The 13,429-nt window shown below is 37.9% G+C and overlaps 1 protein-coding gene across 1 annotated transcript in view; it reads right to left on the reverse strand.

The window, feature by feature from the left end:
- Positions 1-13,429, reverse strand: part of LOC121369353 (structural maintenance of chromosomes protein 4-like) — a 33,579-nt gene that overhangs the window by 10,091 nt on the left and 10,059 nt on the right. Inside the window, exons 9-17 of the mRNA XM_041494382.1 lie at positions 9,830-9,980; positions 8,375-8,596; positions 6,909-7,030; positions 5,938-6,046; positions 4,163-4,294; positions 2,902-3,104; positions 1,885-2,069; positions 1,120-1,232; positions 533-655 (exon numbers count right to left, since the gene is read on the reverse strand). Of these exons, the coding sequence (XP_041350316.1) occupies positions 533-655; positions 1,120-1,232; positions 1,885-2,069; positions 2,902-3,104; positions 4,163-4,294; positions 5,938-6,046; positions 6,909-7,030; positions 8,375-8,596; positions 9,830-9,980 (1,360 nt within the window). The remainder of the gene's footprint in view (positions 1-532; positions 656-1,119; positions 1,233-1,884; positions 2,070-2,901; positions 3,105-4,162; positions 4,295-5,937; positions 6,047-6,908; positions 7,031-8,374; positions 8,597-9,829; positions 9,981-13,429) is intronic.

Genomic DNA, 13,429 nt, shown 5'->3' on the forward strand with positions numbered 1-13,429 from the left:
TGCATTTCTCGTGTGTGTGTTTCATCTGGGTGAGAACTTACTTTAATCTCCATGGTGCATTTCTCGTGTGTGTGTTTCATCTGAGTGAGAGCTTACTTTAATCTCCATGGTGCATTTCTCGTGTGTGTGTTTCATCTGGGTGAGAACTTACTTTAATCTCCATGGTGCATTTCTCGTGTGTGTGTTTCATCTGGGTGAGAACTTACTTTAATCTCCATGGTGCATTTCTCGTGTGTGTGTTTCATCTGGGTGAGAACTTACTTTAATCTCCATGGTGCATTTCTCATGTGTGTTTCATCTGAGTGAGAACTTACTTTAATCTCCATGGTGCATTTCTCGTGTGTGTGTTTCATCTGAGTGAGAGCTTACTTTAATCTCCATGGTGTATTTCTCATGTGTGTTTCATCTGGGTGAGAACTTACTTTAATCTCCATGGTGTATTTCTCATGTGTGTGTTTCATCTGGGTGAGAACTTACTTTAATCTCCATGGTGCATTTCTCGTGTGTGTGTTTCATCTGAGTGAGAACTTACTTTAATCTCCATGGTGTATTTCTTATGTGTGTGTTTCATCTGAGTGAAGGCTTTTTCATTCTGTCCTATCATATCCTCCAGTTTCTCTTTATTACATCGGCATTGCTGGGCTTCCATCGTCAGCTAATGATGAAAAACAAATAATAATAATAATAATAAAGATTGAAAAACAATATATCACATACCACAGCCGTTGATATACCAGTCATGGTGTAATAAAGATTGAATGAATTTGTGAATGTTTCACGACAACCCACACACCAATTAATACCCATCTGAATTACAAGTAAATACGGAATAACGCACACAAAATTAGTAAAAGTTGGGTTCAAGCTGCCAATTACAGAATACAAACTATTCACTAAACAGCTAATTATGTAATAAACCCTTGTTATGCTTGACTAAAAAAAGTAAATCACAAATCAAATTATAAAACAAATCAAATATGTCCAATTCAATTCCTTCTGAGGACTAAATTCATTTGACCCTTTCACATTGGACTGGTCCGAACTTCCCATCCAAGGTAACAGGGGAGAATGGGATACAGTTAAGAGGAGAGGTCAGGCTGTGGTATGATAAGAAAAGACCTTTTCCAGTGTGTTTTCCATGTTGGCAAGTTCTTTTGGATCGACGGTGTCGGTGGAAAGCGAGGAACCCATCTTTCCCCTGCACATACTGGTACCTCCTCCACTCATTGTACCTGACAATACAAAAAATATAATTTAAATTAAGAAATTTATTATGAGATAAGACAACATTCATATTCATGATTTCAAAATTAATATACAGAGAAACCTGTCTAAACCGGACCCTGAACATACTGGAATCCTGTCAAAATTGGCCACATTTCATGGTCCCGAATTTTCTAAATTCTAAAACACAATCGTCTAAACACTGGATCCTGTCTAAATCAGATAAATTATACATTTATATACATTTTTAAGGAGTAAAACTGCCTGTGATATGTATATGTAAGTGTTGAGAATGCAAAATATTTTTGATATACAGTAAAATATATCTAAACTTGATCATGCCGGAGACCTAAAAGTTTATATACCTTGGACATTTAATACAGTAAACTGTGTATATACAGACCAATATCTTCCAAAATGTACCCAAGACAATGCATCCCATATCATGATAAATATATATATATACAATATATAGATTACTACATGAGCAGGAGTGCCATACAAAACTTATAGACAGAGTTAGGGAATTATTTTATTGCTAGAGTATATCAATACAGGTGGTAGGGTGTATCATAATACATATTATTTATCATTTGAATCATAATATACAGGTAATACAGCACATTACTATGAAATCATCTTCACTTTACTACATCTCACCGGACTGGTCAATGAGCTGGCCTTGTAAAGTGACCACTCTGTATCTGGTCTTGCCGTACGCGATTCGTGTTGCCTGGTCCAGGTCTTTTGCAACGAGGGTGTCACGAAGAGCGAAGTAGAAAGCCGGCAGAATGGTGGGATCGTTCACCGTAACCAAGTCAAACAGTCGTGGAATCGACTCGGGTCTAAATAACATAACAATAAACAGTCAAATTCAACAGTTTTTTTACCTTTTAAAATTTGTTTTCAGATAAATTTTATAATTAATCTAGTTCTTTTTCATTCTTTAAATTAAAAAAATGTATATATATGATTTGCTGTGCCTTAAAGAAAATGCGTTGAGAAGAACATCCAAAAATACAACTAGAGATTTATCGAGGGCTTTGTGCTAGGGTCCCACGTCTGATGTAATTGGGAAAATTAGCACAAGTAAATCATATTTTGGATTTTTTTTTTTTCCCCCGGTCACTAAATGATGCAATGCACCACTGTTAAATTAATTCATAAGAACAGACGTAATTAAATATATATATATTGGGACTTTCTAACTAGAAATTGTGACTTTTCAGTTCCACTTTCTTTTGGGAAGGGTCCTATGTTTTGACCCACAGAACGCCTGGATAAATCCCAACAACTATGGGCTAAATTCCGTTAATCTGGAGTTTACAGTTTGTGGAATTAAGATGGAACTAAACCTGAAAGTTGACACTATCACCATGACATCGTGAATAATAAACCTATATCTTGCCTTGTTGATTTCATTCTGGTGAAACAAAAATAGATTATTTTTGATTGGCTAAAAAAACACTCAGTTTGATTAACTATTACAAAATAGTTTGGTTGTGGATTTCTTTATTTCTGTTGTTGGTATTGTTGTTGTGTTATTTTTAGGGGGGTAGGGTAATCAAATATACACTGACCAGTTACAACTCTGTATAAGACAAACAAATCATTTCCAAAAACTAAATGTAAGTACTTTCTTGGACACTCGACTCTTGATAGAACTTTCAAGCTTACGTGTTAATTTTCCTTTTTGTGTGCTCGATCCACCTCGCCATTTTCTCGAGACCAATAAACGTGGCCACCCCGACATTATTCTTCTTGAGGAACTCGACACATTTCTGTGCCGTGTTTATGGTGTCCACCACGATGTGGTCGAGTGCTCCGCAAACTGTCGAAATCGCCACGTCGTACTTCTCATCAATCGCTCCAAGATCACCCTGAAACAGACATATATTTATTATCCACATAGTTCCAGATATTCAGGGAAATATAATTAATATGACACACATGTGCCATAATGATTTCACGTGCACAACAAATGACATAATTTAGGGAACTGAAATCATAACTGAATGCGGTTTCCCCAGTATTAGATCTATGTAAATGCTCACCAAAATGACATCATTTCGTCATCTCTTTTTAGTTACGTTTGAAACGTTTTGACATGGTCCTAGCTTGTTATTCATAAAAATAATAGTTTGGATAATGTGGATAATAAAGAATTTAATACTCGCGTGTGAATCATACTGATTTTACGAAATTTGTGTCAGGATTCATGTATTAACCTCGTTCTCGCAATACAATAATCCTGACATTCGTTTCGTAAAAGCAGTACGACACACTAGCTCGTATAATAATCTCAATGTATGGCCACAGTGAGCAGGCTTGTGAGAATTGAAAATGTTCGTAAACCATTTACACGTTACTTAAAAATAAATATAGGTAACCTATTTTCTTTTTGTGTAGCCCACTATATCCATGCAAATGATGTCCTAAATTTAATGCACTAATGAAAAACAAGTTAAGCAAAATTAGATTTGCATGACTGAAGTTAAAAAAATTAGTTTGCTTAACGACTTCAGTAGAGCACATTGATTAAATAATCATTGGCTACTGAACATTTTGACATATTGTCTTTGAGAGGAAATCTGCTTCATTTTTCCATTAGTAGCAAGGGATTTTTATAATGCACCATCCCACTGACAGCATAGCAAATACCACTGCCTTTGGTATGCCAGTCGTAGGGAACTGGCTGGAATGAGTTACATGAATGATGCACGAGCAAAACGATCATTCTCGCAATTTTAAGAATACTAGGTAGACTCCTTAGGAAACTATAAAATACACCCTAGTTGCAAAGGAAATCTCTTCATCAAATTGCTTTATTATTTGTTGTCACAATGCTTCTTCTTTTTTCAGATATGTGGAACTGCTCTGCCTACTGGAAATTTATTGCCAGGAATTATGATTTAACATTTCCAAATGTGTTACTTACCAGTCTTCCGAAGATGCCCGGAATGATGCCCCGGTTCTTCTGATCCATCAACGCTTCAAGCACCCGGCCCTGCTTCCTAGCACTGTGAAGAGAATTTCTCGATTCTTCTACTTTGTGTCGCAGAGACCGAACCTTGAACAAATTAAAACTCAGTTTACAGATTCGTTATTCCTAGCACTGTGAAGAGAATTTCTTGATTCTTCTACTTTGTGATGCAGAGACCGAACCTTGAACAAATTAAAACTCAGTTTACAAAACACTCACGAAATACAGATTCGTTTCATGTACCTAACCGTCATTCCTAGCATTGTGAAAGAGAATTTCTCGATTCTTCTACTCTCTGATGCAGAGACCGAACAATGGTTCAAATTAAAACTGAAGTTTTATAAATACATCAGAAAATCAAATTCAATGCAAGTATCTAACACTTATTCCTAACACTGTGAAGACAATGTCTTGTTTCCTCTACTCTTTGATGCAGAAACTGAATAATACAGAAATTAAAACTTAGTTTAATAAAAATAGGAACATAGGTTTGTGTCAAGGAACTAACTCTTTCCTTTAACATATTTTCCTCCCATCTTCGAAAGCATAGACTAAATTTGTTTCAGCTTTCTTGGATATGTTCAGGAGCAAACAAATGGGTTTTCAATACACATATGACGTCATTCAATTCAGTATGAGGTGATCTAGGCTTTGGACAATTTCAAAACAGAGCCAAAGTTCCCATCAAATGACAGTAATCATGTTGCCATATGTCTGAAATGGAATGTGTTTAATAACTACACAACACTGTTGAAGTAGGCTCCTAATATTTAAAAGACATTTAGAATCAGATACAAAATCCACAGCTGCTATATGGCTACTCATTAGATCATTATCAGCACTGCGTAGGCCATAACGCAGCTGATAACATACGAGTTGTAAAACAGTGGTAGAGTCCATAACCCAGCCGTTAACATACGAGGTGTAAAACAGTGGTGCAGTCCCTAACCCAGCCGTTAACATACGAGGCGTAAAACAGTGCTACAGTCCCTAACCCAGCCGTTAACATACGAGGCGTAAAACGGTGCTACAGTCCCTAACCCAGCCGTTAACATACGAGGCGTAAAACGGTGGTACAGTCCATAACCCAGCCATTAACATGAGGTGTAAAACAGTGGTACAGTCCATAACTCAGCCGTTAACATATGAGGTGTAAAACAGTGGTACAGTCCATAACCCAGCCGTTAACATACGAGGTGTAAAACAGTGGTACAGTCCATAACCCAGCCGTTAACATACGAGGTGTAAAACAGTGGTACAGTCCATAACCCAGCCGTTAACATACGAGGTGTAAAACAGTGGTAGTCCATAACCCAGCCGTTAACATACAAGGTGTAAAACAGTGGTACAGTCCATAACCCAGCCGTTAACATACGAGGTGTAAAACAGTGGTAGTCCATAACCCAGCCGTTAACATACGAGGTGTAAAACAGTGGTACAGTCCATAACTCAGCCGTTAACATACGAGGTGTAAAACAGTGGTAGTCCATAACCCAGCCGTTAACATACGAGGTGTAAAACAGTGGTACAGTCCATAACTCAGCCGTTAACATATGAGGTGTAAAACAGTGGTACAGTCCATAACCCAGCCGTTAACATACGAGGTGTAAAACAGTGGTACAGTCCATAACCCAGCCGTTAACATACGAGGTGTAAAACAGTGGTACAGTCCATAACCCAGCCGTTAACATGCGAAGCATAAAACAGTGGTTACTAATCTAAAGACCGACCTGTTCAGTTGCTTTTGCTTCTGCCTCGGTCGCTGTCTGGATGTCTTTCTTGGAATTCATCACCAGCTTCTCAACTTCAGGTAATTTCTTATTCAGATCTGTCAATTCTCTGAGAGAAACAAACAAACAAAAACATATCATTATTGTTTAACAGGTTTCTGATGCCATATAACCATAAATGAAGTGTGGAGTGCATTGTTCGATAAAAAATTATCTCCAGGAAAAACCCCACAATGCATAATTTCTGATAATATAGTAATACAATCTACTGACCAGCTAAGCAGACAAGTGAAATAATCGTAACCGATTAGTTTTGAGTGGAAAAATCTAGACTTTTTGGATGTTGGAAGGGTTATAGTAACTGGTGGGTTTTTTTTGTTTTTTAAATTCTTTCCAAGAAAAAATATATATACATAATTTCTAATAATATAAAAATATCTATTAACCAGCTAATCAAACCAAACAACACATAACCTGACAAAATAACCTGAATTACCGTTCGCATCGTATGTCCAAGCCCTGGTTATGGTATTGGAGGGGGGGGGGGGGGGGGGGGGGAGAGGAGGGGAAATGTAACTAAGAGAGAGATCTGGGCTTAATTCAGCCAGACAGAACAGAAAAATGTTCGCTCAACTGCTTCACATGTTTCTCACAGGGCTAGCTCGGACACTCACCAAGATCGCCCATTGAACATTTTATTTTAATTTGGTGAATAAATTTCATGTAATAATTGTTATTTTATTAGAAAATAACTGGGGGGGGGGGGGGGGTTTCAAGTTTAAAGTGATGATTTGGAAACATTTCTGATCCCCAGAGCTAGTCCTGGCTTCACGTTAAACCAACAGACTACATCAGATACCAAACAAATAGTTCACGGAAGTTAACAGTGTTCGCTGTTGCTAAACGCAGAGCTGGTTATGGTGTGCATGACAGGAAGCAAGGAAATGTGGAGAGAAAAACAAGACACATACTTTTTCCTTTCGCTCAGATTTGCTTCTGTCTTTGCCAAGTTTCTTTCTGTTTCTTTCAGCTTGCTCGTTTCACTCTGCTGATTGCTGAGATAAATATCCAATTCAGACTGAGCCACTTGAAGCTGGAAAAATTAAAAATAGGTGAGAATAGTGAAATTTGAAGCTCTGTGATCATTTGTTAGGGTTAAAAATTTGTCAATTGTCCATGGCAACCGTTAGCGACTAAGGGACATAACAAAATTTCTCCAAAATGGTTGACCATAAATGTTAGGGGAAAATGTGATTCTTTCCAACACAATATATATTAAATAAAGAAAATACTTCATAAAATTATTTGTGGGGTAGTGAAATTTGAAAAGGGTCAGTAAGAATTGTTTTTTTAACTAGCCCAGCTGTCCGTCCGTCCGTCCGTCCATATATATTTTGGAAATTAATGCATAATTTTTTTTTTTTAGAAAAGATTATAGTGAAAGAACCGTTGTTTAAAACTGTCAAAGTACATACCATGCAGCGTTTCAAACCCAAAACCACCATGGTCCGTTTTGTTTTTATTATTTTATTACGTACCCTCAAATTATTTTCTGGCAGAAAGCCTGGCAATCAATAGCCCATCTGTTCTTTGTGCTTGGGTGTTGTTAAACAATAAATCATCCATTTATTCATTTATTTTGACAATATTAAAATATTCTCCGATATGCTTTCAGGTGAATGTGCAGATTTGATAAAGCAGTTTTCTCATTGTGCGATTAGTCGCACTGACTTGTCGCAGACGATTTGTCGGCCCTACAAAGTTCTTCCGATTTAGGTGTTCTCACACTACCATAAGATTGCATGCGACAAGTCGGTTCGACTAATCGCAAAATGAGAACACCGCTTCATACACCGAGTAAACAAGAAAAATAAAGAATCTGCACCCCAGCACACTGTTGTGATCGTGATCAAATGCAGTTTATATTTTTAAAACAGAATAAAATACCAACCCATAATCTTAAGTAAATAAACAAAAATACAAAATGGTACAACACTATATACTTGTAGAAATAATTGTAGAAATTTTGAAAATACTGTAAATATTGGCATGTCCTTAATCTGTAAACTTATTTACGTGGACTTCAATGTTAATTTAATGTTAACTTGCAAATCAACAAGTGTCTTTGATTTTGTTTCATGGACAATTTTCTGCAGCCTGCGTACATGTAGCATCTTTTCCTTTTGACTTCTGAATTTACTAAATGTGAATATTACCTTAAATATCAACTAAAGTCCATTATGTTCTGACACGAGCAACTGTCCACGCTCACATGTGTTTGCGAAAAAAACCCTGCCCACCTCATCACACACTGTTATCGCCAATTTATGTTACTCAAAACTACTTTAACTTTGACACAGAGAGCAATTTGCTCTTCTATATAATTACAGGAGAGCAGTTCCCCAATCTATTTTCAAACCAAAAGCACTGGAAGTACCTTCGACTTTGTTTCATTGACACTTTTCTGCAGTCCGAGTAATTTGTCTTCTTTTTTCTCCTTCTCCTCCTGCATGCCTTTGGTCTCAGTCTTCAGACTGTCCATCACCTCGGCCAGTTTCTCATCCTCTTTCTTCTTCTTCTTCTCCAGCTCCTCCAGCTTCTTATTCAACTCACACACCAGCTTCTCACTCTCGGCAGGCACCGCTTCAAACTGCTCAATCTACAAACATCACAACATCTCCTCTTACTGTCGACATATTAACTAAATCACCTCTCTTACTGTCGACATATTGACAAAATCACATTTCTTACTGTCAACATATTAACAAAATCACATCTCTTACTGTCAAGATATTAACAAAATCACATCTCTTACTGTTGACATATTAACAAAATCACCTCTCTTACTGTCGACATATTGACAAAATCACCTCTTACTGTCGACATATTAACAAAATCACCTCTCTTACTGTCGACATATTAACAAAATCACCTCTCTTACTGTCGACATATTGACAAAATCACCTCTCTTACTGTCGACATATTGACAAAATCACCTCTTATTGTCGACATAGTAACAAAATCACCTCTCTTACTGTCGACATATTAACAAAATCACCTCTCTTACTGTCGACATATTAACAAAATCACATCTCTTATTGTCGACATAGTAACAAAATCACATCTCTTCTTACTGCCGACATATTAACAAAATCACATCTCTTCTTACTGCCGACATATTAACAAAATCACATCTCTTACTGTCGATATTAAAATCACCTCTTGGTAGTGTTGACATATTAACAAAATCACATCTCTTACTGTCGATATTAAAATCACCTCTTGGTAGTGTTGACATATTAACAAAATCACATCTCTTACTGTCGATATTAAAATCACCTCTTGGTAGTGACATATTAACAAAATCACATCTCTTCTTACTGCCGACATATTAACAAAATCACATCTCTTCTTACTGCCGACATATTAACAAAATCACATCTCTTCTTACTGCTGACATATTAACAAAATCACATCTCTTCTTACTGCCGACATATTAACAAAATCACATCTCTTCTTACTGCCGACATATTAACAAAATCACATCTCTTACTGTCGATATTAAAATCACCTCTTGGTAGTGTTGACATATTAACAAAATCACATCATCTCAGCTTACTGTTGACATTAAAGTCAAAAGTTAAAAGTTAAAGTTTGTTTTGTTTAACTACACCACTAGATCACACTTATTTATTAATCATTTGATTTGGATGTCAAATTTTTTGTAATTCTGATTAAGTCTTAGAAGAAACTCACTACATATTTCCATTAGCAGCAAGGGCGCTTTTATATGCACTTTCTTTAAATTCATAAATGAAAAACCAAAATAAAACTTCTTCATACTAAATCCCATGAAAGTGCTCTTGAAGGTAAAGGCAGAAAAAAAACCCACCTTCTTTTTCTCCTGTTCCAGCGTTTTTTCCAGCTTTTTAATCTTGAGTTTAGTGTGTTTGATGTCTTCCCTACATTTGACGTCCTGTCTGTCAAATTCACTGAACTTCTCCTTTGTCTCCTCGCACTGTTTGGAATGAGCCTCATACTCTCTGAAATTAAACACATACATGTTTTCATTACACACCTAAACAAGCATTCTGAGAGTACCACTAAAGCAATACATATCCCCTACCAGGCTAGTAACAAGCATTCTGAGTACCGCTAAAGCAATACATATCTCCTACCAGGCTAGTAACAAGCATTCTGAGAGTACCGCTAAAGCAATACATATCTCCTACCAGGCTAGTAACAAGCATTCTGAGAGTACCGCTAAAGCAATACATATCCCCTACCAGGCTAGTAACAAGCATTCTGAGTACCGCTAAAGCAATACATATCTCCTACCAGGCTAGTAACAAGCATTCTGAGAGTACCGCTAAAGCAATACATATCCCCTACCAGGCTAGTAACAAGCATTCTGAGAGTACCACTAAAGCAATACATATTCCCTACCAGGCTAGTAACAAGCATTCTGAGTACCGCTAAAGCAATACATATCTCCTACCAGGCTAGTAACAAGCATTCTGAGAGTACCGCTAAAGCAAATACATGTCCCCTACCAGGCTAGTAACAAGCATTCTGAGAATACCGCTAAAGCAATACATATCCCCTACCAGGCTAGTAACAAGCATTCTGAGAGTACCACTAAAGCAATACATATTCCCTACCAGGCTAGTAACAAGCATTCTGAGTACCGCTAAAGCAATACATATCCCCTACCAGGCTAGTAACAAGCATTCTGAGAGTACCGCTAAAGCAATACATATCTCCTACCAGGCTAGTAACAAGCATTCTGAGAGTACCGCTAAAGCAAATACATATCCCCTACCAGGCTAGTAACAAGCATTCTGAGAATACCGCTAAAGCAATACATATCCCCTACCAGGCTAGTAACAAGCATTCTGAGAGTACCACTAAAGCAATACATATTCCCTACCAGGCTAGTAACAAGCATTCTGAGTACCGCTAAAGCAATACATATCTCCTACCAGGCTAGTAACAAGCATTCTGAGAGTACCGCTAAAGCAATACATATCCCCTACCAGGCTAGTAACAAGCATTCTGAGAGTACCGCTAAAGCAATACATATTCCCTACCAGGCTAGTAACAAGCATTCTGAGAGTACCGCTAAAGCAATACATATCCCCTACCAGGCTAGTAACAAGCATTCTGAGAGTACCGCTAAAGCAATACATATCCCCTACCAGGCTAGTAACAAGCATTCTGAGAGTACCACTAAAGCAATACATATTCCCTACCAGGCTAGTAACAAGCATTCTGAGTACCGCTAAAGCAATACATATCTCCTACCAGGCTAGTAACAAGCATTCTGAGAGTACCGCTAAAGCAATACATATCTCCTACCAGGCTAGTAACAAGCATTCTGAGAGTACTGCTAAAGCAATACATATCCCCTACCAGGCTAGTAACAAGCATTCTGAGAGTACCGCTAAAGCAATACATATCCCCTACCAGGCTAGTAACAAGCATTCTGAGAGTACCGCTAAAGCAATACATATCTCCTACCAGGCTAGTAACAAGCATTCTGAGAGTACTGCTAAAGCAATACATATCTCCTACCAGGCTAGTAACAAGCATTCTGAGAGTACCGCTAAAGCAATACATATCCCCTACCAGGCTAGTAACAAGCATTCTGAGAGTACCGCTAAAGCAATACATATCCCCTACCAGGCTAGTAACAAGCATTCTGAGAGTACCGCTAAAGCAATACATATCTCCTACCAGGCTAGTAACAAGCATTCTGAGAGTACTGCTAAAGCAATACATATCTCCTACCAGGCTAGTAACAAGCATTCTGAGAGTACCGCTAAAGCAATACATATCCCCTACCAGGCTAGTAACAAGCATTCTGAGAGTACCGCTAAAGCAATACATATCCCCTACCAGGCTAGTAACAAGCATTCTGAGAATACCGCTAAAGCAATACATATCCCCTACCAGGCTAGTAACAAGCATTCTGATAGTACCGCTAAAGCAATACATATCCCCTACCAGGCTAGTAACAAGCATTCTGAGAGTACCGCTAAAGCAATACATATCCCCTACCAGGCTAGTAACAAGCATTCTGAGAGTACCGCTAAAGCAATACATATCCCCTACCAGGCTAGTAACAAGCATTCTGAGAGTACCGCTAAAGCAATACATATCCCCTACCAGGCTAGTAACAAGCATTCTGAGAGTACCCCATTTCGTTCTGTTAATGCAAATTGAAATATACTTAGTTAAATAGTTTATTAATTATCAAGTCATTTATGTTGTTTTACCAGTCAAAGGGAAGCGCCTTGTCGTAAATTACTGCTTTTATTTACACTGTGCATACAGGAGGGGACGGGACATAGCCCAGTGGTAAAGTGCTCACTTGATGAGTGGTCAATTTAGGATCGATCCCCGTCGGTGGTCCCATTGGGCTATTTCTCGTTCCAGCCAGTGCTCCACAACTGGTGTAACAAAGGCTGTGATATGTACTATCCTGTCTGTGGGATGGTGCATATAAAAGATCCATTGCTGCTAATCGAAAATAGTAGCCTACGAAGTGGCGACAGCAGGTTTCGTCTCGCTATATCTGTGTGGTCCTATAACCATATGTCTGACGCCATATAACCGTAAATAAAATGTGTAGAGTGCATCGTTAAATAAAACATTTCTTTTCTTCCTATGCATACAGGAGTTGGTAGGAGCCGAGTCACTTTCTTCCATGCTAAAGTACAGGACACAACGAAAAAGAAACAAAATGGCTGCTCCCAGTTAGCAGGAATAATCACGTTTTTCATTAATTCTAAAATTACGCATTTTTCACTTCTTAAAGTGTCAGTATGTGTTGGTTGTCCGGGTATGCATCTTTCCAACAAATAAGGCTCATGTCTCACTTCTTCTCCACTTTAAGTAGCAACAACGTAACAAGACATTCTCACTTGTCCTCCACTTTAAGTAGCAACAACGTAACAAGACATTCTCACTTGTCCTCCACTTTAAGTAGCAACAACGTAACAAGACATTCTCACTTGTCCTCCACTTTAAGTAGCAACAAGGTAACAAGACATTCTCACTTGTCCTCCACTTTAAGTAGCAACAACGTAACAAGACATTCTCACTTGTCCTCCCCTGTAAGTAGCAACAACGTAACAAGACATTCTCACTTGTCCTCCACTTTAAGTAGCAACAAGGTAACAAGACATTCTCACTTGTCCTCCACTTTAAGTAGCAACAACGTAACAAGACATTCTCACTTGTCCTCCACTTTAAGTAGCAACAACGTAACAAGACATTCTCACTTGTCCTCCACTTTAAGTAGCAACAACGTAACAAGACATTCTCACTTGTCCTCCACTTTAAGTAGCAACAACGTAACAAGACATTCTCACTTGTCCTCCACTTTAAGTAGCAACAACGTAACAAGACATTCTCACTTGTCCTCCACTTTAAGTAGCAACAACGTAACAAGACATTCTCACTTGTCCTCCACTTTAAGTAGCAACAA

The sequence above is a fragment of the Gigantopelta aegis genome, chromosome 1, assembly GCF_016097555.1.
Source record: "Gigantopelta aegis isolate Gae_Host chromosome 1, Gae_host_genome, whole genome shotgun sequence".
NCBI lineage: Eukaryota > Metazoa > Mollusca > Gastropoda > Neomphalida > Peltospiridae > Gigantopelta > Gigantopelta aegis.